This window comes from Siniperca chuatsi, linkage group LG10 (assembly GCF_020085105.1).
Source record: "Siniperca chuatsi isolate FFG_IHB_CAS linkage group LG10, ASM2008510v1, whole genome shotgun sequence".
NCBI classification, from domain to species: Eukaryota; Metazoa; Chordata; class Actinopteri; order Centrarchiformes; family Sinipercidae; genus Siniperca; species Siniperca chuatsi.
Genome location: NC_058051.1, coordinates 27,432,555 through 27,454,983, shown reverse-complemented (window position 1 = coordinate 27,454,983; position 22,429 = coordinate 27,432,555). Strand labels below are relative to the sequence as shown.

Sequence of the window (22,429 nt, the reverse complement as noted above, 5' to 3'; positions counted from 1 at the left end):
GGCATTTAGGAGGCAGGGGCAGCCTTAGCCCCAGTTTGTGCCTCTCATGTATTAGTATTACATTCGAGTCACAGATGTAATCATCCGTTTCTCTGAAAAATATATACCCGTCGATCTTTGAAAAACCGAGAAGGTCGTTTGACAACCATCTGGATGAAAAAATAGTCCACTTTTCATGAGCTCAGAAAATCAGCCCTGTTTTCAGCTTTGTGACAATGCATTTTCCAGCTAATCCCAGGGTGGGGGTTCATTTATTTAGTTTAAGAAGTAGGAGAATATTCTCAACCCATACAGGAACACTTAATCCTTCAGTTTATCAGAAAAATTCACATTCAAAATTACCAAAATTTGGAGATACATGCTTTTCACTGGACAGGAAGGGTATGAAAATTTGTAGTCTGAAAAGTAACTAAAGCTGTCAGACTAATGTAGTGGAGTAAAAATACAATATTTGCCTCTGAGATGTAGTGGAGTAGAAGTATAAAGTTGCACAAGATGAAAATACTCAAGTAAAGTACAAGTACCTAGAATTTGTACTTGAGTTACATTACACCACTGGCTAAAACCAACATAAGAAACATCTAGGGGTTCCCTGCAAGGAAATCTCATCAGTGGTGGTTTGATGTGCGTAAATACAGCTGCAGTGATATGAAAAGCTACAGTGAATCTCCCCCACCCAAAAAAGAAATAGGCCTAAATAAATAAATAAATAAATAAAGATGCATGATTTTGAAGTGTTTGATCCTCAGGGTGCAGTGTGTGGTGTTGGCTCCAGCCCACAGAGGAGTGGGAGCCTCCACAGGATCGCTCTGATTGGCTCAGACACGACTAACTCCATTTTGGAAAACAGCTGTTTGAAGACACAACCTTTTTTTTTTTTTTCGTTGTTTGCCGACCGTATCCTGAGAAAAAAAAAACAAAAAAAACCCATCCAGGCTTTAAACACACGCTTCTTCACCACAGCTTTTTTGTTCTTCCTCCACACCAGCCTGCTTCAGTTTCGGCCCAGTTCGGCCGGCGTGCTGTGTTTTTTTGTCCGACTGCCAGGAAACTTAACTGGGGATCCATGGTGTTAAATTTCCATTGTAACAAGTGGATAACAGGAGGAGACCCGACCAAGGTTAGTGGCGTTTTTTTTCTTCTTCTTCTTCTACTGGCGATATTACTGATGTGTGTCCGGTGGGGGAAAACGGCTTTTGATGTGAATTTACGTGCTTAAAAAAAAGAAAAATGGTCGGGCAGTTTATAGTTTGAAGTGACCAACGGCAGGGAGCTGCAGAGTCATGAAGCGACGGTTTGTACATGATTTTTAGTGAGGCATTTTCCCAGCCCGCACAGCGACTAACGTTAGACAATACATCTTTTCTACGCAGAGCCGCTAGTGTCCGCTTTTACACACGTTGAATCTGCCAGACGGCTAAAATGAACGTCTTAGTTAATGGTGAATTACATTATGAAGGTTTTTTCCCCCTCGAATTGCATTGAAGTGTATCCATTATGCTAGCCGCCTGTGTGTATTATTGTGTGTGTACAGTTTTAAGGACTGGCATGCATGTCCTTCCCACACATTAGCTGCTGCATTCAGGGTAGCTAATGACAGCCTGGATAGCTTTTTGAAAGCTCTCATCTCCTCCTGTGCTTTTTTTTTTTGCTCTGTCAATGCAGCCAGCCAGCCAGCCACCCCCTCCCTTTAAACACAAATCAACTTCGTCTTCTATTTCCTAACTCCATTAGATAACAAGGCAGTGATGACAGCAGGGTTTTTTTCATGCAATAACCTGTCTGCTGAGAGAAGAATGAACGTGTCAGTTCAGTTTTTTTTATTTTCTGGAGGTGAGTTGTGTAAAATGACAGGGCTGGATGGAGATTCAGCAGCAGCAGCAGGCTGATGAGGAGCAGCCTGGGACCCCCCACTTTGCATGAGTGTTGCTGGGCAAGGGCCAGCGTTACTGGGCATGGGCACTGGTGAAGATAAATACTGGCTTCTTGCCTTCCTGTGGTGGTTTGCTTCACTGTCGACTGGCTGGCGGACTGTAACCAAAACAGTGTTCTCCCTGAGCTCAGTCAGCGCAAGGTTAACATGTAATCTAGACACTTAAAATGTACCAACAATCCTGATTTATATCAAAGTAGCACAACTTTAACAACAACCAGCCTTATTTCAGACTGGTCTCAGCAAACAGAGCTGGATTGTGGCATGCCCTGACAGGGACAAGCTTAACAAAAAACAGACTGGAACTGTGATGTGTACTGGTTTGGCATTTCATGGCTCAGGGAAAATGTTGCACACCGGTGGTGACACTTCACATTCCACATTTTGGAAAGAAAAGCAGGCAACTATGTGATTCTGGGTCTGGGTTAAAAATATAACATGAAGGAGTAAAGCTAGGCTAATATGTAGGGCTGCAAGTAATTTTTCTGATGAATATTCTCAATTAATTGATTCATCTTTTGGCTTAAGAATGTCAGAAAATTGCGGAAAAAAGGCCATCACAATTTCCGAAAGCCCAAGGTGATGATGTAAAATTCCACGTTTTGTCCGACCAACACTCTTAAAACCTAAAGATAATTCAGTTTATGGTCACATAAGACAAAGAAAACCAGCAAATCTTAACAGTTTAGAAGCTGGAACTTGGGAACATTTTCAGTTTTCAAAATAGCTGATAGATGCTGATTATTTTGACTAATCATTTCAGCTGGAGTAACGTAGCAGACAAAAACAGATGCACCACCTGTTTGCATATTTTGCCAAGTGCTCCAGCTGGTGAATCTGTCTGGCCATACATCAAATGGCAACATCATTCATTTGACATTAAAGAGCGTTTTTTTTTTCTTTTCTTTTCATATTGGTGGCAAAATCGCATGTCGTGCGAAGATTAAGCCACGTGATGAATTTAAGATAAAAAATTTTGTACAATCTGCACAGTCTCTCGTAAGATATGGCCTTCTTTGGAACAGCTCTCTACTGCCTCGTCTCCTCTCTTTGTACCATCTAACCAAACATGGTGTGTTATCCTTCAAAATGGCCAAGGGGGGGTGGAGAGCAGCCAGAACAGAGAGCGCAGTGATGCAAGAAAACCCCAGCCACTGGAGAGACACACATGCCCCGCTGACCTTGGACAGAAACTTGCAGAACCGTCCCTCCAGTGTTTCAATCATATTTACTGAATCAAAACATATCTCTAGAAGAAATGACAGACGACTTACCATTAAGATTACATGCGCTCTTGTTTTGGATATTATGAAGGCTCGCCCTCAGGGGCTTTTGTGCTTTATGCATCTTCTAATCTGTGACTCCGGTTCTTCAGAAAGCGTCTGGATCGTGTGTAATAAAGTCATGCTATGATTATCTGCAGTGCTGCATGACCAACATTCTTACCAACACCGTTCTCCTCCTCCTAACTCCTTCAGTAAATAGAAGTCATATCTGCTCCTGCTGACGGCTGCCAACAATAACACGATTTCCCTGAGAACATTTGGACCCCTATATCCCTGTGCTGAGAGCCTGCATTAAGTACACACGGCGGGGGAGTGACTGTTACTGTGTGGTTGTTTCTGTCAGTTGTTTTTCCGTAAGTGGTCATCAGATTTTCTGCCAGACAGCTTTCTCTGTATTCCGCTTGTAGTCCTACTGAAGGTTAAAAGAGCTCTCCTTGATATGTTGTACATAGATTATTTCATTCCTTGTTTGAGAATACTGTCCTTAAATGGGGAATCTGAAGCAGCTGGATTCAAAGCTTTTCTGCAACAAGGACGCGACATTACATGCTTTAGATAAAAATAGCAATCTGTTCTCAGAATTGGTTCAAGTGCCTTTTTAGATTTCTTTGAGATTATGTCCACAATCAGTCGCCTGCCCGGAGACATTCCCATGTTTATGATAACAGGGATCAGAAAACAACAGTCTGTCGATGAGCCCATAACAGTGCAGCAGGGTTTTGGTACTATGTGAACTCGCTGCTCAGGGTCTATTTTTGTATGCGTCCCTCTGTGTAATCATGGGTTTAATGTGTACATATTTTGTGGACAGGGATTTGTCGGTTCAACTGCGTTGACCTCCATCCACATTCTTTTTCCCTGTGTGCAGAGGACTTAAGCTCCTCTGTTTTTAGCTCCTTGACTTCCCCATGGGAAACAAATGAATGCCATCGTTCCTTAAGTGTCTCGTCTACAAGACAGAAAAGGCTCTCTGATACACAAGGAAATGCCAGACTACTGCGAGAGACTCCGTTTATAAGCTGTAATTTCAAGTTTCACTGATTGTCTGTCTGATATTTTTGCGGTCTAAACAGTGATGTGTATTTGTTGTAAAATATAAATGAAAGGCGCATATAAACTTAATTAGAATTTTTTTTGTGAGCAATTTTGTCATTCTTTTAATGGAGGCATAATTTTTATTTCCCTGTTTTTAAGGTGCCTTTCATTTTATCTTTTTATTGTGAAGCATTTTGTGAAGACTGTTTTGATAACGGCTACAAACTAGATCACCGATTATCTTTCTGACGTTTAATAATGATGATTGAGGTATCGCCACCTATGATGGTTTACAGGTACATTTATTGAAATAATGATACAGGCGCTATAAATAGCCGCAGTCGTGGGTATTGGTTGTGTGTAACGACAGATGCTCTAGCATTGTTGGATGAGATGGGCAGATGTGGCACAGTTGGTAAAATTGCACTTCTACTTTGCCTCTCTTTTAATTGACAGGTCTAACGAGTGGTGGAGCAGGCTGAAGTATTGATATGAAAACGGGTGATTAAGGACATGTCTACACCTATTAAGGGCTAGAGGTGTGCTGGTCTACCGGTTTTACTATATATCACGGTGGAACCTACTGTAACAACAATTTCTACTGTTACTGTGAGTACCATCTTTTTCAGAGTGCACAGTGAACACAGCACGGCGCTCCTGCCTTCATTAGCAGTTTTATTTTGATTAGCCACAAGGGTGGACCTTTTAACGATTATTTTCATTATCGATTAATCTGACGATTATTTTCTCGATTCATCATTTGGTCTATAAAACATCAAAAAACAATTTAAAAAAGTCATAATTTCCTAGAGCTCAAGGTGATGTCAGAACACATGCAAATAGAGAAAACACAAGCAGATTAAGAAAACATCTTCATTAATTTGTTGTTGTGCGTATTTGCAGCGTTTTTGTCTAAATGCTGCGCATGGGTTGTCAAATTAATGAAGATGTTTTTCCTTAATTAGCTTGCGTTTTGTCTATTTGCATGTGTCTTCTGAAATTGCAGCTCGCTTGCCTTTGTCGGCCACCGTACATGTGAGCAACAAAAATATGAGTGTTCGGGACAAACTGAACATACTGACAGACTCTTATTCTCCAGGAGTAGTCTGAGAAGTTTCTTTTGAATGCTGTGAAACTGGGTCAACAATGAAATATACTGTAACCACTAGTATGAATACAAACTGACCACAGCCTCTGCAAGAGATCAAACTATAAATTTATTATGCCCACAGGGAATGAGTGTGTCATACTCAAAAGATACATTTGGGTGGAGTATCACTTAAATGTTTTGTAGATGTCATTCCAAAGGAACATTGGCACAGGAAATAGTATACTGACCCAGCCAATTTAAATGGCTTAGTCCAAAGCCCTTATACAGTGGCAACCAGTGTGGCTGGAGGATGCAGCTGCCCGCAAACCCTACACACACTAAGTGGCTTTAGAAAATGGATGGATATTATATATCCATTAGTCCATTTTTTTATGCTTACTAACATTTATAAGACTAAGACAAATCTATTTCCTAATGTATTACTGCTTCCTGATAATTTACATTGTTTGGCAAGGTTGCTCTTCAAAGTGGCAACACATCTGTTTTTCAGCATTCAGCCAGTTGATTTTAATGTAGCAAAGACGAGTTACACCCTCTTACTTTAGCTGCATTGACCCACAGCAACAGCATACATTTCACAGAAAGGGTTGAGGTGTTGAATAAACACTGTTTTGAATCTATTTGCTGAGAGAATTTTTAATCAAGCCTTATTATGTAAATGGGTTCTCAACCATGTGAATTGGTTTGGAAGTAAAATAGACATGTCCCTTTTTTGGCCTAGCAAGTCTGTGAAATATGATTTAATGAGAATCTCTCCATGAAAAAAATGGGAATGAGCTTTAATTATTTTAGATGGAGTGGCCCATTTCAAATCCCATGTGATGTGCTAAAATCGTTGAACTTTTAAAATGATGTGACAGAAACGTGACCTTCACTTGTTTGTGATCTGCTTTATGCTTTGATTTGATCCACTTTGGGAATTCTCAGGCTCAGTTTGCTTTAAAATATTTGATTGTTTTTCTGAAAAGGTTTTCATCTAAATCCCAGAGGAGTTAAAACGATAATCTATGTCGATAGGAGACCGCTCACGGCAACTAGAGAGAAAATTATTGACGGTCATTGTTAAAAGCATATCACATGATCTGCAACACTACATGATGACTGAATGGTATTCAGCAGAAGGCTTTACTCAGGCTTTTAAAGACAAGAAACTCTGTAGTGGAATATAACATTTACTCAAGTACTGCACTGTACTTAAATACATTGTAGAGGTATTTTATGCTACTTTATACTTCTACTCCACTATATTTCACAAGGAAATATTGTATTTTTTACTCCTTATAAAATACAACACATTGTTAAAGATTAAACCTGATTTCCCAACATTGTGACCCTTTCAGAAAACTGTGTCTAGTTGGGGCCCCTTGTCACATTTTAGGTAGCAGTTCCACTAAAGAGGGATTTCCCCTCTAAACTTCTCAGATCGTTTTGATAAAAAAGGCACAAAGAGGTAAAATGATCCAATATTTCACAAAAAAGGTTAGAGAACATGCAAATAGAGAAAACAAAGATAAAGAAAACATCTTCATTAATTTGTTGTTGTGTGTATTTGCAGTGTGTTTTCTAAATGCCGCGCATGGGTTGTCAAATTAATGAAGTTGTTTTTCTTAATTAGCTTGCGTTTTGTCTATTTGCATGTGTCTTCTGAAATTGCAGCGCGCTTGCCTTTGTCGGCCACCGTACATGTGAGCAACAAAAATATGAGTGTTCGGGACAAACTGAACATACTGACAGACTCTTATTCTCCAGGAGTAGTGTGAGAAGTGTCTTTGGATTGGACCTTTTTTGAAAAGTCAAAAAAATGAAAATAAATTTGTGTGGCAGAACGCTGTTTTTTTTTTTTTTTCTTTCTTCTTTCCGCTCCCGTTAATCATCTCACGACCCCCTCAGATTTATCTCATGACCCTTTGGCCCCTAGGATTGGAACTAGTGGATTAATCTACCTAATAGTATGTATTGTAGAGCTGCAACGAGTAATCGATTCATCAGTTAGTCGATTGACAGAAAATCAATCTGCAGTCGGTTAATCATTTTAGTTTCTTTTCCAAGCAAAATAACAATCATTCACTGCTTCCAGCTTCTCAGTATGAGGCTTTGTTGCTTTTCTTTATCAGATATGATAGTAAACTGAATATCTTTGGGCTTTGGACTGTTGGTTGAATGAAACAAGCAATTTAAAGACATCATCTTGGACTGCCGGCATTTTTTTTTTTTTTTTACTATTTTCTGGTGTTCTATTCAATAATGAAAATAATTTTTAGCTGCAGCCTTAATGTAACGTAGTCGAAACTAGCTCCACCTAGGTTTGGTATACATTAGGACTGAAGGTGTTTGTCCTGTACGCCAGCATGAACGATGGTTTCGTTATCTAGGTCTAGAGGAAAGTACAACGATTGCCTCTGCTCTTTTTTTGTTTGCTCATGAGGAGGGTTACGTATGTGCCTTTTTATCCCCGTCAACTCAGCAAATCGAATCACAGGACGCCCACATCCTCTTAGACTTGTGGGAGAAAAGTGTGATGATGCAGCTGAGTGGAATTACTTGGCAAACCTCAGACACACCGTGGCCATCAGTACAGGTGAGGCTTCAAATTATTTTAAATGCAGCATAAAGGTAATCAGATTAAAGTAATTAGATCTCTAGCTTTGTAAGTGAGCAGTCTTTGGCTGAATGCAGTTTCAGTTGTGTGTTATTTTATTAGAGAGAGGTTAGGAGGAGTTGAGGGAGTTGTGGGTGAAATCCCTCTAACAGGCGGTGCCCGCAACCAATTCACATATTCTGTTACAGGTTACAGATTGGCTAAATGGTTGTGCGCTGCAGCATAGCCGGGGAGGATGTATTATGTTTCTCAAGTTCTCAAAAAAGTAATGAAAACACGGGAGGGATATTTCCTTATTTAGAAAGCACAATAAACATGCATGCATTCCTTCCCCGCACCTCTCTTCCTCCCTCTTTTTTTCCTTTCGACATCCTCATGCTTTCTCTGTCTTTCCCTTGTCCTCAGCTGCTTTCCGTCCTCTCCTCATCCTCATCATTTTCTCCATACCTCCCTCTCTGTCTCTTCTCCTATCTCCTCATCTCCCTCTTGTCCTCGCTTTCGTCCTCCTCCTCATCAACCCAAGGGTCTTGTTCAGCCTCCAGTGTGTGTGCGCGCAGCGAGCCTGGGAAAAGATAGGACATAAACAACACAGCAAACCAACCACCTGCTTCCTGCTGAGGTCTTGTGTTGTTAAATGTGTGGATGGAAATAGAACTGGGCAACCTTGCAGTAGAATTAGAATAGATAGAACGGACAGTGGGAGGAAAATCAGCCTCTGCGTTACAGATGTAGAAACCTAGCTTGGTGACACCTGATGACATATGAGAACGGGGAGACGACTTGATTAGTCAATCGACAGAAAATTAATCTGCAACTATTAGGACAAATGATTTTAAAACAAAAATCCAAAAATTTGCATTTGATTTGTTTTTCTTTGTCTTATGTGATAGTAAACTTTTGGGTTTGGGACTGCTGGTCAAGCAATTTGAAGACCTCACCTTGGACTTTAAGAAATTGCGATGAGCATTTTTCACAATTTTTAGACCATTTTTAGACCAAATGACTCATCGATGAATTGAGAAAACAAATCAACAGATAAATCAGTAATGAAAATGAAAGTTACAGCCCAACAAGTAATGTTGAGACAATCAGGGCAGAGGAGTTGTCATTAATAAAATATTAATGCATAAAAATGTAAAAGATTTTAAATATGACTTAAGTTTGATTTGAATCTTCAACACAATGTTGTGTGATTGGATCAAACATCTGCAGCTAACAATTACACTCATTACTGAGAAATCTGTCAGACCAAAGATATTCAGTTTTAAGTGATTTTATAACAGAAAAAAGCAGCAAAACATTTTAGGAGCCGGAACCAGAGACTGTTTTGCATTTTTCCTTGACAGCTGTAATGATTGATTATCAAAACAGTTGCCAATTTGTTTTCTGTGAATAGACTTATCGATAAATCTACTAAGTGTTTCAGCTCTACAGGCACTGCATGACTCTACAAAAAATCAATTTCATTAATTTTTAGATCCTATAAGAACAGGAATGAGATATATTTATGTAGCAGTTTTCATAACAGAAGTTACAAATTAATTTTCCATGAAAGCCTGCAACTAATGATTATTTTTATTACTGATTAATCTACAGATTATTTCCTAGATTCATCGATTAATCCTGCTCTATAAAATACCAGAAAATAGTGAAAAGGAATTACCAGGAACTGAATTACCAGCCAAGAACAGACATAAAATACAACTTTCAGAACAACATTTCTGAAATAGTGCTTTTTGTGTCCTTTCAGCGCTGTACTTTTCCAGACACACAGCAGAGTCACCCAGATCTAAATATTTTTCAACTTGGATGTAGTACCTTTTAAAACAATTATAGCCATGTCGTATCCTTAACTTAAAATATCCTCTAGAGCTGCTTCACACAGTCATAAATCAGTTTGGCTTTTTAAGTAAACAAGAGAATAACTCAGATGTTTGTCTCAAGGAACGTTCCTTGTTTTTATTGTGAGAGATACAGGAAATGTTATATGAGTGCTGTCTGTGTTACTTTTTGATGTTCAGTCTGCCTGTGAAGAGACTCGGGAATGATGAGACTCTAAACGAACAGTTGCAGCACCATTTGGACATGAGAAGGTTTTTTTTTGGGGGGGGGGGGGGTGTAATCACGTCCTCATTTTGAGTCCAGTCCAAACACCTGCTCCTGACTCAGCTGTGAATCATGGGTGGTTGATGAGACTCAGTCACACCCATCCTATTCTCTCTCTCTCTCTCTCTCTCTCTCTCTCTCTCTCTCTCTCTCTCTCTCTCTCTCTCTCTCTCTCTCTCTCTCTCTCTCTCTCTCTCTCTCTCTCTCTCTCTCTCTCACACCACACACACAAACACAAACCAGGGGATTCCCTATAGCTCAAGGCAGGGCATGCTGTTACAGTAGACTCAGTCTCATATGTCTGGCTACTCGTCTCTACTGCCTGTAAAGCATTGATCGATCACAGCTTATTTGCAGTTTTTGGGCCACAGGGACACTCACGCAGAGGACACGGTGTTATACATCTAACACCTAACACCTCTACACCTACCTCTTAACACCGCTGGTAATGTAACCTTTACTTACCTCCAAACATGGATATCTGATCCTGTTACTTTGCTGTGGTTCTGTATTGTGTGAAGGGAGGCATAGCAATATTATGGTGCACTGGCTCGCTCAACTCAAGAACTGGTATAGATAGACTGAGCTATTGCTAAGTGAGCTGTGCTAACAAAAGGGAACGTGTGCTGGAGTAGAAGTATTGTCTGTCTCTTCAGTGTTGTTTATTACACTGAGTTACCATCTGTTTAGCAGGTGAGGCGACTCGGTAGATTAACAAAATCAGTGTAAGTGCATGTCTGTGCACTGTAGTTTTGGGTTCCTAGTTTGTGCTCAGTTAGTGTCACTGAGAGGAGATCTGTCTTTCATTACACATATTCAAAAAAACATGTTATATAAATGTTTTCTTTTTTCAGCATTTGCCAGCATTACTTTTCAGCTGCAGTAATCAGTTTGGGTTGTGTTTGGTGAAGTAACTGGAAGTCATGAAGGACTTTCTGTGCAGTAGCCGGCTGGTCATGTGAATGTGATGTAGTCACTAGGGTGGAATCACTTGGTGATGTCATTTGACTGTTTTTTTTTTTTTTTAAAGGAATAGTTTGACATTTTGTGAAATAGGCTTATTTGCTTTCATGTTGAGAGTCAGGTGAGAAGATGGATACCACTCTCACATCTTTTTGTTCAACATAAAGCTACAGCCAGAAGCTGCTTCCTGGATATGTGTCGTCACGGTGAGGTGTCCAGGCAACCAGTGGTCATTCCAGGAAGTCACAGCACTTGACCAAGAAGTCCAGTGTAACGTGATGTAACTGTCAGCCTCAGCCAGACACCACTCAAGCCGGCTAGTTAAGCAGCCTCTTGGCCTACAGGGGCGAGTTAAGAAACTTTTGAATGGGGGGGGGGGGGGGGCAGACTGGGGCACAATTTTAAAGAAGGGGGGCACATTTGTAAAATGTGTTAAGACTCACATTTTAAAGCCCTGGTTCTTGGCTGTAATAAACTGTACATTATTAATAGTTAGATTATTTATTTACTGTAATAAAAGAGTGCCAAATAATCAACTCTAAATATTCTAATATGAAATAATTAGCAATAAATAGCTGCTATTAGTAACTCCATATAGCCTACAGACATGGACAGATTAGGAGACAAAGGGCCCTGGACACAGACGTGTAAAAGGCCCACAATCCCTTGTATATGGGAACAAGACACCCAGACTAAAAGATACAAACACGTCGTTTTGCGTCACTTTGTGATCGTTTTGCGTCTCCTTGTGGTCTGTTTGCGGTTGGTGAGTATTCCCTCAATGTCAGACTATTTCTTTAACTCTATAGTGATCGCTCTGCTTGAAGGTGTGTCCTGTACAGAACAGCTACCACAAATGTAAGAAGTTAAAGGGTAGTCCAGAATTATTCCTGCAGTTTAATCAGGATCACACAGCGGTACTATTAAACAGTTTATATAAATCACGCTTACTGTGAATATGACGATTGGCGTCGTCTTTGCTCTTGCTGTGCTCTTCTTCTTCATGTAGAATATGCAGCATTATTTTCCAACATGAATCCATTTTGAAAACAAATCATATTTGTCAGGTAGTGTTTTTAAAACGGGAAAATGTCTTGCACACTTGATACTCAGATTCGTTTGCATCACTGTCACATCATTGTCAAGTGGTTCCTTTCGTATCTTCCCGGCCTTTCAATGGATACGGGGAGCACGGCTTCATCTTCCTTTCAAATTCTTTCTGCTATTTCCAAAGGTCCCATCCCTCTGTATTACTGCTCGCTATCTATATGTCATATCTATGAATAGATGTGTGTGTGTGTGTGTACAACACAGTTATATGAAGCCATAAAAGCCTGAAATCCCTTTCACTTCGCTACTGACACCCAAGTGTTGGATCTCCCACGCTTTTCTCCAGTTGAACATCAATAACTGTATGTTGGTTTTTATTTTTGGCCATTAGAACTCCTGCAATTTGCTTCAGTCTCTTACATAGTGATTTGTTTTATTCTAATTACTGTTTTGATTTATCAAATCAAACTAAAAAAACATCTACAAAAGGCAAACCTAAATGTTTTATCCAATGTCTGCAATATGTGCAGAATTCAACAGCTGTGTGATCATATTCAACTTGTTTTAGCTTTATTTCACTATGACTAGTAAGTCGGCTACATATGCTGTGTAGTTAAGAATTTTCTCCACTCATCAAAGAGGCTTTATCGGTTCTTTTCACTGGTGATATGAGAGACGTTGACGTCTTGTGATCTCAACAACTGATGCTGATGGTCATTCAGAGGATGAGTGGTGAATCGTTGTTTAACAGCAGCTTCACCTGCCTCATTCATCCTGGTAACCTGGAGAACAAAGTCAAGAAGGCCTTCTTGTACATAGACACTTAACCACCCAGGTTGCCTGTAAGGTTTATAATTGATTATTTTTTTTTTTTTTTAACCACAAAGGCTTGTGTTGCTTTAGTACCTCCCTGAATCTCTGACCTCCTAATCCCCTACGAGCCAATTGTAGCCTGAAGTTTCTCTAGCAGGGAGCAGATAATCAATCCTTACTCCTGATGAAAACCACCAACAACACTGAGGAAAACGAGATTCTCCAGTTTTATAAACCTGCTTTTTACTTTTGTGTTTAGATTGATTTCCATCTTCATCATCTTTTGCTGTTATTTGTAGTTGTCTTTCTCATCTATACTTTTCAGGACCATGTAGTTTATAGTGAAATAGCAGTTTGCAGGTATTTCAATTGTCTGTCCTCAGGAAGTAAACAGTTTTATAACCAAATGCCTTCAGATGACTTAACTGTACTACAGGTAAGCAGAGCCCTATTTTGATCATTTGATTAAACGTTTCAGTATTTTTTTCAAGCAAAAATGGGAAAAGTTCTCTGGTTCCAGTCTCTTAAATATAAGGCTTTGCTGTCTTTCTGTGTTTGGTGTCATTGTGATTGACTATCGTTGTGTTTTGGACTGTTCAGACAAAAATTTGACTTCACCTTGGGCTTTGGGAAATGGTTTTTCCCTCTTATCTGATATTTTACAAACCAAACAACAAATAATCTACAGATGAATCAATAATGAAAATAATAATTAGTCACAGCCCTACTCAACATGCCAGCAGTCAACATCAGAGTGGGTGTCATTTTATTAATGGTGGATAACTCTTTTTGGAGCAAAGCCATTCAAATGTTTTTCCCCAGCAGTGATCTCTCATGAGAGACGAATGCTGGGAATTGATCTCTGAAGTGCTCCGAGTTGTGAAGTGAGGAACCACAACTCTAGCTGCTCCTCTGTATGCCTGCCGAGATAATCTGTCTAAGCTAGATTGATTTTTTGATTTGGCTGTAGCTTTCTGAAGAAGCAGCCTTGCCCGAGCCTTTTGTTTTATTCATTAGTTCACTCAAGACTTTTCCACAGCAGCTGATGCTAATAGCCTTGGTCAGGCTCCTTATCTCCTGTTCCTTGGCTGATTCATAATGCCTTCAGGCGTAGGAGCTCAGTACGCTCATTTAGGATGGCAATTATGTGAGAGTGGCAGTGATCATTCTCAGTATCTCCGCTCAGTGAAAAGGAGATAGAAAATTGCATTGAGTATCCAGTGTTATCAGTGATAATTCTGCATGTCTGACAGAGAAGATGGAGACTTCTACTGTGACTTAATAGTAATCTTGAAACTTTAAAGTGCCTGCGAGAGAGGGCTGGTGAAAACCTCCTTTTTAGTTGCGAACATTTGTGTCTGCTCGTCTCCCCAGCAGGGAAGGTTTTCACAGTGCCACTGTAAATGGCTGACTGCTAAAGAGCAAAAGCTAGCTGTTTGGCAAGTTGCAATATTCACTTCACCAGGGGAAATCAGGCCTTCACACCCAGCCCCGGGTCCCATAAGAAGAGGAAGGGTATGGGGCAAATATATACACCAGAGTTGAATGGACAGGGCTTTTATTTATTTATGAGAGGAAGACAGGGACGACAATGCTAATCACGACAAGGAAATACAGCTCCCTGTGAAGTGGGCTTGTTGTCAACCAAGCAGCTGCTGACATCATGTGAATAGACAGTGCCCAGACCTCATTTGACGGGGGCTGAGAGGCAGCGAGCAGGAGGGCAAAGAGCTGAGGCACACTTGTGTTATGGTGCTCTCACTGTGTAACACTTAGCACTAAAGGGTGAATGGATTTGGATGAATTTGTCTGAAGCAGTTTGGATCTGCTTGAAGGCACCAGAGAGCAGATGAAGCAACTCTGATTACTTTGGTAAGATGGACAGTTTGTTGTTAACTTTTGCTTTATCTTTGCTCTGTCGTTTGATGCACAGTTCGACCACAAGAGCTGCAACAGCTGAGAGGTGTTGCGTGTTTGTTTTGTACTGCAAATTGATTTAAAAACAAGGATTTCTTTAAGAAGCAGGAGGGTTTCTAGGACTTTATTAGAGCTGAAACGATTAATTAGATTAGAATTTGATTTTAAATGTCGGTTAATTGTTTAAATCATATTTCAAGCAAAAATGCCAAACATACACTGATTACAGCTTCTTAAATGTGAGGATTTTATGCTTTTCTCTGTCTTTACATAATTTTAAATTTAATATCTTTGGTGTTTGGACTGTTGGTCAGACAAAATAAGACATTTGAAGACATCACCTGGGACTCTGGGACACACATCTGGAATGATTCTTTTCATTATCAATTTTAATCTGCCAATTATTTTCTTGATTTGTTGATGATAAATCCTTTTGTCTATAAAATGTCAGAAAATATTGAAAAGTCCCTGTTCAAAGCTCAAGGTGACGTCTTCAAAAGTCCAAAAACCAAAGATATTCTGTTTACTATCAGACAAAAGCATTAAATCCTCACATTTGAAAATCCGAAACTTAATCTGAAAATTAATTATCTATTGATTTTTAATCGAGTAATTGTTCCATTTTTAGACATTTTAGCGACCAAATGATAAATCACATCAAACTTAAAGGCGGTTCATTAAGGTTTCAGGGTTGAAAAGGCCAATGGAAAAGTTTAGTTGCCATGAGAGGCAGATGAAACTAATTCTCGTGGAGGCTTTTTGCCTTGTCAATAAATGTAGCAGAATTAGTCGACAGACTTGACGTTGGCTGTGTAGACGGCCCTAATGGATGTCGAAATCGGCAACAAAGCCAGTCTTTGTGTGGGTTATTGCAGATAATATGAGTTTATATGACACAAATCAGGCTTAAAAGGCTCCAACGGGATAGTAGTGAGCCTGCCTCTCTAATGGGCCCAGTGTAAGTGGCTGTGCTGACTCATATTGCCTCAGCGATCTCGGGGGTTTTGTTCCTAATATCCTCATGCCAAAACCTCTTCTGTTACATGTCACCTCGCCCAGTGTGGTCACTGTTCGTGTTCAAACCTGTCATGAAGGAAACCTCTCTCTGCCTAAAGTATGAGCCGCTCTTTGCGCAGTTTTTGTTTTGCCTTTGCTTTCATTCACAGTGAGGTTATAGTGCTTTTTGTGTAGATATGACAATGCAGCTCCTTTCTCTCAGAATAGAAGAATTACCAGTATTTGAATTAGGATGTGTTCCTGAAATAACTTTGCGGAGAGAATCCCCACATTGGAAACGATCCACACATACGGTGCAGGTCAGGAAGGGGAAGGGGAGTGAGGCTAAGCTGAGTTCAGCTCATGAGCGGAGCTGCAGTGATTTCCCTTTGAGGATTGAGTTGTTATTGTCTTGAGTGAAAATACACACCTGTGACATTTATCTTGTGTTAGCGTTTCCAGCTGCAGCTGTGTCGAGTTTCGCTCCGTATACACACCCTGGCCTTTCACATAAAGACACCCTTTTCATTTAACTAGGACATTTACTTTAAGAGCGCTATAAGTCATACTTTCTGGAATGTGGTCATGAAATACTGTGAATGATGCAAGGCTGGCATATGTGTAATAGGTCAAAAATATTACGCATACAATATGCCTTTTAAGAGGATATATATGACATAATCATTAACATGTAGGGTTAAGCAGTAACAAACCTGATAATCAATTGGCATTTTTGCTTGATAAATGACTCAAATAATTAAACATTTGCATGCTCTGGCTTCCTAAATGGGAGGGTTTTATATCATTATAAAAATGAATACATTCTAGTTTTGGATTCGATTGGAAAAGAAGAAATTTTTCACTATTTCCTGACTTACTATATAAATTTAACAGTCGAAAAAAGAATCGATAGATTAATAAAAAGAGAAATAATATAATTGTTTTGTTGCAACTGGATGGAGTGCATGATTACTCTTTTATTCAACTCAATAAACAAGAGCCATCATTAGTTCAGTCACACAGCAGAAGGTCATCAGTGTCTTTTACAGATCATCTGCCTCCAAGTCACTTTGCATGTTCATTTGCATTATACAAATCACAGCAGGTGAACAACAACAACAACAACAACAGCCTTCGCTGCTTCAGTCAGTCAGCCAGCCAGCACTATAAAAATAAGTTCATCATCACAGTGCACTTCAGGGATGAAGTAATTTTAAAAATGCAGTGCCATTAAACTGCTTCTACCACAGCTGAGACCAGGCAGTCGGGCAGGGACGAGTGTAAACACGTGCTGAAGAGCAGGAGGCAGAACATCATCACCACCATCATTCCATGGAAACCTGTTAATGATCTCATGGTAGGATTTGATCCACATGCGCAGGCAAGCCGACTAATTAAACAAACAAATGGCAATTAGATGGGGCTCCCATAAGCCACATAACAACTGGGCCAATGGAGTAGAAAAAGGCAAACATAACACAGCACACAAATTAAATCATTGCTGCACCAGATACACAATCAGTGCTGGTTGTTTGTTTTAATAGTCAAAGATGGATCTTCCAATGAAATCTTTCAGTCTGTGTAGAAAATGCACTGATTGGTAGTTAGGCAGAATGGTCGTTTTTATATCGAAATTGTAATTTGAAATTTTCATATCGTAGGAGCCGCAATTCAAGGGGATAGTTTGACATTTTGGGAAATATGCTTTTTCGCTGTTTTGCAGAGAGTTAGATGGGAGGATCGATACCACGCTCACATCTGTGCAGTAAATATGAAGCTACAACCAGCGGCTTAGAACAAAGACGGGGGGAAAAAAGAGCTTTGGACAGAGCCAGGCTAGCTGTTTCCTCCTGTTTCCAGTTATTGTTTTGGTACAACTGATTAATCATTTGGTCTATAAAATGTCAGAAAATAGTGAAAAATTCCCATCATAGTTTCCCACACCCCGAGGTGACGTCTTATTTTGTCCAACCAACAGTCCAAAACCAAAATATATTCAGTTTCCAATGAAATAAAACTGAGAAAAGCAGCACATTTGAGATGCTGGAACCAGAGAATGATTGACATTTTTGCTTTTAAAACTTAACTGCTTATCAAAATACTGTAGTTACTGTTTATTTTTCTATCGATAGACTAATCGATCAATCACCTAATGGTTTCAGCTCTAAACAATACTGGTAGGGGTCATCAGTCAGATATCAAAACACTGTCAGATGTTACCAGCAGTTTGTCATTATTCCCATACGCTGACATACTGACCAACTATGCAGCTGTTATCAATAAACAGAATGGCATTGTTGAATGTCATGATTTATATTTGAATATTATTTAGTAATAGTATTACTATACCACTAATGTAATACCTTCAGTTTTTCTGTAGAAACCAAACAAGCAAAAGATGGCTTTTCTAAAATACAAACAAGATCAATTTGTGGTTATGAATGGTATAGTCATATCTTGTTTAATACTATATAGACCACAAATACAGGCCTGGACTGGAGTTGGATATTTTCCTCAAATTGTTTAGCACTAATTAGTAGTTAGTGAAAGCCTCAGTTGCCTGAACTTAAGGTTGTGGAAAAGGTAGTATTGTAGGTGTAATTATGAATCTGTGAGACACTGGCCTCCCACGGTGATTTGGCTCACTAATGACTGTACAGCCTGGCTATCTAGATGCTAATCTTATCAGAAGATCACACCACCATCTGCAGTCTGGAATACAGAGTGGCTCTTGTGTTTAGTAGAAGCACTCAGGGAAATGCCAGCAGCAGAGAACTCGCTGACATTTCCTGAGGTACCGCTCTTACCTACAGGGGCTTAAAGATTTGCCCTTCACTGCAAATTTCACGTTCACGAAAAGTGCTGCCTACGTCTGTGTGGCTCGTGACCCTCTAGGTGCTTCCTTTTTGGCATGGAGCACGCATACTGTACATAAGAGAAAGAAAACAATTGTGGGAACTTTTTGAATGATACTAAAAGAATGTGAGTGAAAGAGTTTGGGGACAGACTGGCCCCGGGTCAGCGTGTCGTAGCTGTCTGCCAGCTCGTTTTTATTCCTCTCTCATTCTTTCTCTCCGTTTCCCTTCGAGACTCCCAACCCCCTCATGCTTCTTAAAGATTCATCTTTTAGCTGCTCAGCTGTTCTGTCATGGCTGAAGTGTAACATGCTTTATTAGAGGTAATGTCTGTAGCTGAGTGAGGTCTAATCTATCTGTGCTGGCCTGTGGGGGGATCTTCAGTAGGAGAGGAACAGCTGTGACGACATTTACAGTCTGATACAGTGTCTCTAGGTTTCCTTCTCCTTTTCTTTGCCTCAGAGGACTACTTCCTACTACTGCTTTCTTATCCTTTCTATTCTTTTTCTTTTCTTTTCTTGAGCAGACTTATCTTTTGTCCTCTTCTCTCTGAGGAATTACCAGCTGTATAGTGTTTTAGTGGTTGGCAGGATCCATGACCTAGTTAAAAATGGACTGAGAACAGGAAACAGAAGAGGAATGAATGGCTAATGGGAGCTCTACTTACTTTTTTTGCTGGGGCTCTTTCTGGCCCCGCCTCTGCCTGTCCTTTGAATGGTTTCATGGTCTTTTACTCTTGCTTTCCATATTGATCAGTGCTCTTTCCAGCCCCCAGCCCCCCCCCCTCTGTTTTTTTCTAAATCCTTGCTGTGGAAGTACCTTTTTAGGATAGACAAATTGACTAGTAGAGGGGTATGACTATGCAAGTGAAAGATTTTGAGAAGCTTTTTGTTTTTTCTGACATAATTAGGACAACCAATTAGAACAGATGCCAGTAGTACCATCACTGTGCAGAAATAGGAATGGCAATTATTAACACCTCCATTTTTATTTTTATTAATTCTCTCTCAGCTGTCGGCCTTTCAGGTTGTGGAAGTGCTTCTGAAATGCCCCCTTTCTGCTCACTCTCTCACTATGCATTGGTCATCCTCAGTTGCCTCTTAAATAGCTTAGCACTGTGACTTTTTAAAATTCCTGTGTATCATGTTGATTCTCCTGAAGTAGAAATTCACAGGACGCAGTGTAACGTCCTCCCACGGGTCTTGCAGACCATTAAAGGAAGACAGCAGGGTGATTTGCTTCTTGCAACACCACCACAGCCGTCTGACTCTCCCCTCCTCCCTCTGGCAGGTGTAATGAGAGCGCTGGTCATGGACAGATGATGGACGTGGAGACGTCGTACTCAGACTTCATCAACTGTGATCGCACAGGCCGCAGGAACGCAGTGCCCGACATCGCAGGGGAAGGGGAAGTAGCGGCCAGCACCAGTGAACTAACCAAAGACCTGGCAGAGATGGACCTGAAGGCTGCAGGTCAGTAAACCCACATCTGAATACATGTGTAATACAGTGAGAAAGCAGAGGAAATATGCATACATTTGTGCATACCATACACCAAAGACCTGGGTATGTTTTTAGTTTTGGAAACCAGTTAGTGCTGCAGTTCTGTGAATAATAGTAAAACCTTCTGAACATTAAGCTCCAGGTCTGACAATGTGTTTGGGAGAGTTGATGATGAATCAAGTATACAGGTGAGGGAGTTAAAGTAGATTAGCAGTCAGGGACATCTGCTAACCAGTGGCACCAATTGACAAAAAAGAGGAAGACATGGCTTATAATTTGTGGTTTGCTAACAATGTTATGGAGTTATTATTTAAAAAAAAGAGTCTGTAGAGGCCGCAGTAACTCGTAGGAAATGTACAGCAGTGAGGACATTGTCAGTCGTTTGCCCAAAGAAACTATCCTGAGCCTGACTGATGAGTTAGCAGAAGCATTGAGCTCTGTCACGTTAAGAAGCCACAGCATCTCAGCTCTGCTACAGGTCTGCACTGTGTTACTGGTAGTTTTTGTATTGTTACACTCTTTGCTGAATTTTCCCACTAAAATATCCTTGTAACTGTTGAGTTCTTCAACATTTTCTGCTGACGTGAAGGAAGCTGAGCAGTTTGACGCAGTTGCTCAGTCAACCATGTTTTCATCCTCCTGAAGATAGTGAAAAACTAGACAGCTTTGTCTGCGCAACGGATGAATTTATTCATCTATCTTAAGTCTATTAGTTTGATCTAAGCTACTGTATAGTCAAAGTCTATCTTTGTGAATCCTCCCCTGGACATCATTGCACCAAAATATAATACAAACAGGTGGTTTTGCGCTCCTTGTGGTCTCAGTGAGATGTGATTGTTGTGCTTTGTTGCCTCAGTGTTAAATGAGTCGTAACGGCAGCACAGTGACAGATAGTCCTTGCTTTCGCTACTCTCAGCAGAGTGTCATGCTGTTAGGAGGAACACATCTGAATATGACGCACATGTTCCCAGTCTGACCATTGTGTATTACGTTGTTGTTCTTGCTGACTTCCTTTTTCTGTCAAAGACAAGTTTTCCCATGACATGATAACCAGTTTGACTGCTGTAAATCAAACCACTCTAACGCTGGTCTGGTGGGAAGCCTCAAATTTGGAAATAATCTCATATCGTGCTTGACACAGTTGCTACAGGAAGTTGTAGTTCCTTCCACAGGATTCTCATTATTTTTTCTTTCTGGAGCCTGAAAGCACATTTATTTCCTGCTGTTAGGAATGCCAAACCACTTTTGAGCTTGATAATATTCTCTATCTTTGACCTTTTTTTTGCATATTGTTTCCCGTGTTTTCTTCCAGAAGGTGACCCGGGGGCCTCCCCAGCCCCTGAGGCAGAGGGCTCCACCAGCCAAGATGCCCAGGGAAGTGGAGGCCCGTCCTAAACTCAGCCAGAGACCGAAGGGGGGCAGAGCCGAGGAGTGAAAAGTAGAGAGGAAGCAAGTGAAAGTGGAGAGACATTGAGAAAGGAATGAGAGAGTGAGTGTCTATTGGTTGTCCTAACTGGACGTGAGGACTTGGTTGCTCACTGCCGGCCTGTTTGGAGCTTCAGCAGCCCAAATGTACGCCTTTTTCATTGGATCAGATTGTAACATGGGGAGCAGAACAGAGTAGAAGTGACAATGGAGATGCTGCTCTTTTGCTTCATACTCTTAGTCATAGTCATTTATATTTCTGACGAGACAAGAAAGCACAGAAACTTTGGATTTATGTCTGTGGAGATGGACTGAGCTGAACAGAATTCATTTATAACACTCGAAACATTGTTCCAGCCTAATATGGAACTGTGTCATGGAGGGCGTATTCATAATCATCTGTTTGTCATTTTCTTTTTGTGTATGCGTGTGTGTTTGTGACCCTCTTGTTCAATTTCATCGTCAAGTCTTTTCTTTTTTAGTAAACAAACATAGTCGCCATTATACTGTCGTGTACGGACTTCATATTTATTGCTTAATGTTCAGTGATAACTTTGTGATAGCAATTTTCTTTGTGTAATAAAATACTTATGAATTACTGTAACATTTGTATTCTATGTTTTCGACCGTAATTTTCTTCCCACACGAGGCAATTTGCAGGTTTCTGTTGTACTGAACGCAGCAGGTATAGGAGGTGGAAAGGTGGCGAGTCCCAGCCAACCAGGATTAATGAGTTCAGTAGTCGGAGTTGTTCCAGAGCCATAAATATTATTGAATGTAGCTTTTGTGTACATTTGCATGGCCACAGGAAGCCAGTGTTTACATTTCCACCTAGCAT

At 40.3% G+C, this 22,429-nt stretch overlaps 1 protein-coding gene across 5 annotated transcripts; it reads left to right on the top strand.

The window, feature by feature from the left end:
- Positions 1-849: 849 nt before the first annotated feature.
- Positions 850-22,195, top strand: pkig (protein kinase (cAMP-dependent, catalytic) inhibitor gamma). 5 transcript variants are annotated; one of them, XM_044210045.1, is made up of 4 exons: positions 850-1,120; positions 4,711-4,863; positions 19,955-20,136; positions 21,479-22,195. In XM_044210045.1, exons 3-4 carry the CDS (start codon positions 19,983-19,985, stop codon positions 21,559-21,561), a joined length of 237 nt encoding a protein of 78 aa, XP_044065980.1. In that variant the 5' UTR covers positions 850-1,120; positions 4,711-4,863; positions 19,955-19,982; the 3' UTR covers positions 21,562-22,195. The 5 variants fall into 5 exon arrangements, with proteins under 5 accessions (XP_044065980.1, XP_044065977.1, XP_044065978.1 ...); XM_044210042.1 differs by lacking the exons at positions 850-1,120; positions 4,711-4,863 and adding an exon at positions 1,167-1,294; XM_044210043.1 differs by lacking the exons at positions 850-1,120; positions 4,711-4,863 and adding an exon at positions 7,805-7,943.
- The last annotated feature ends 234 nt before the right edge of the window (positions 22,196-22,429 follow it).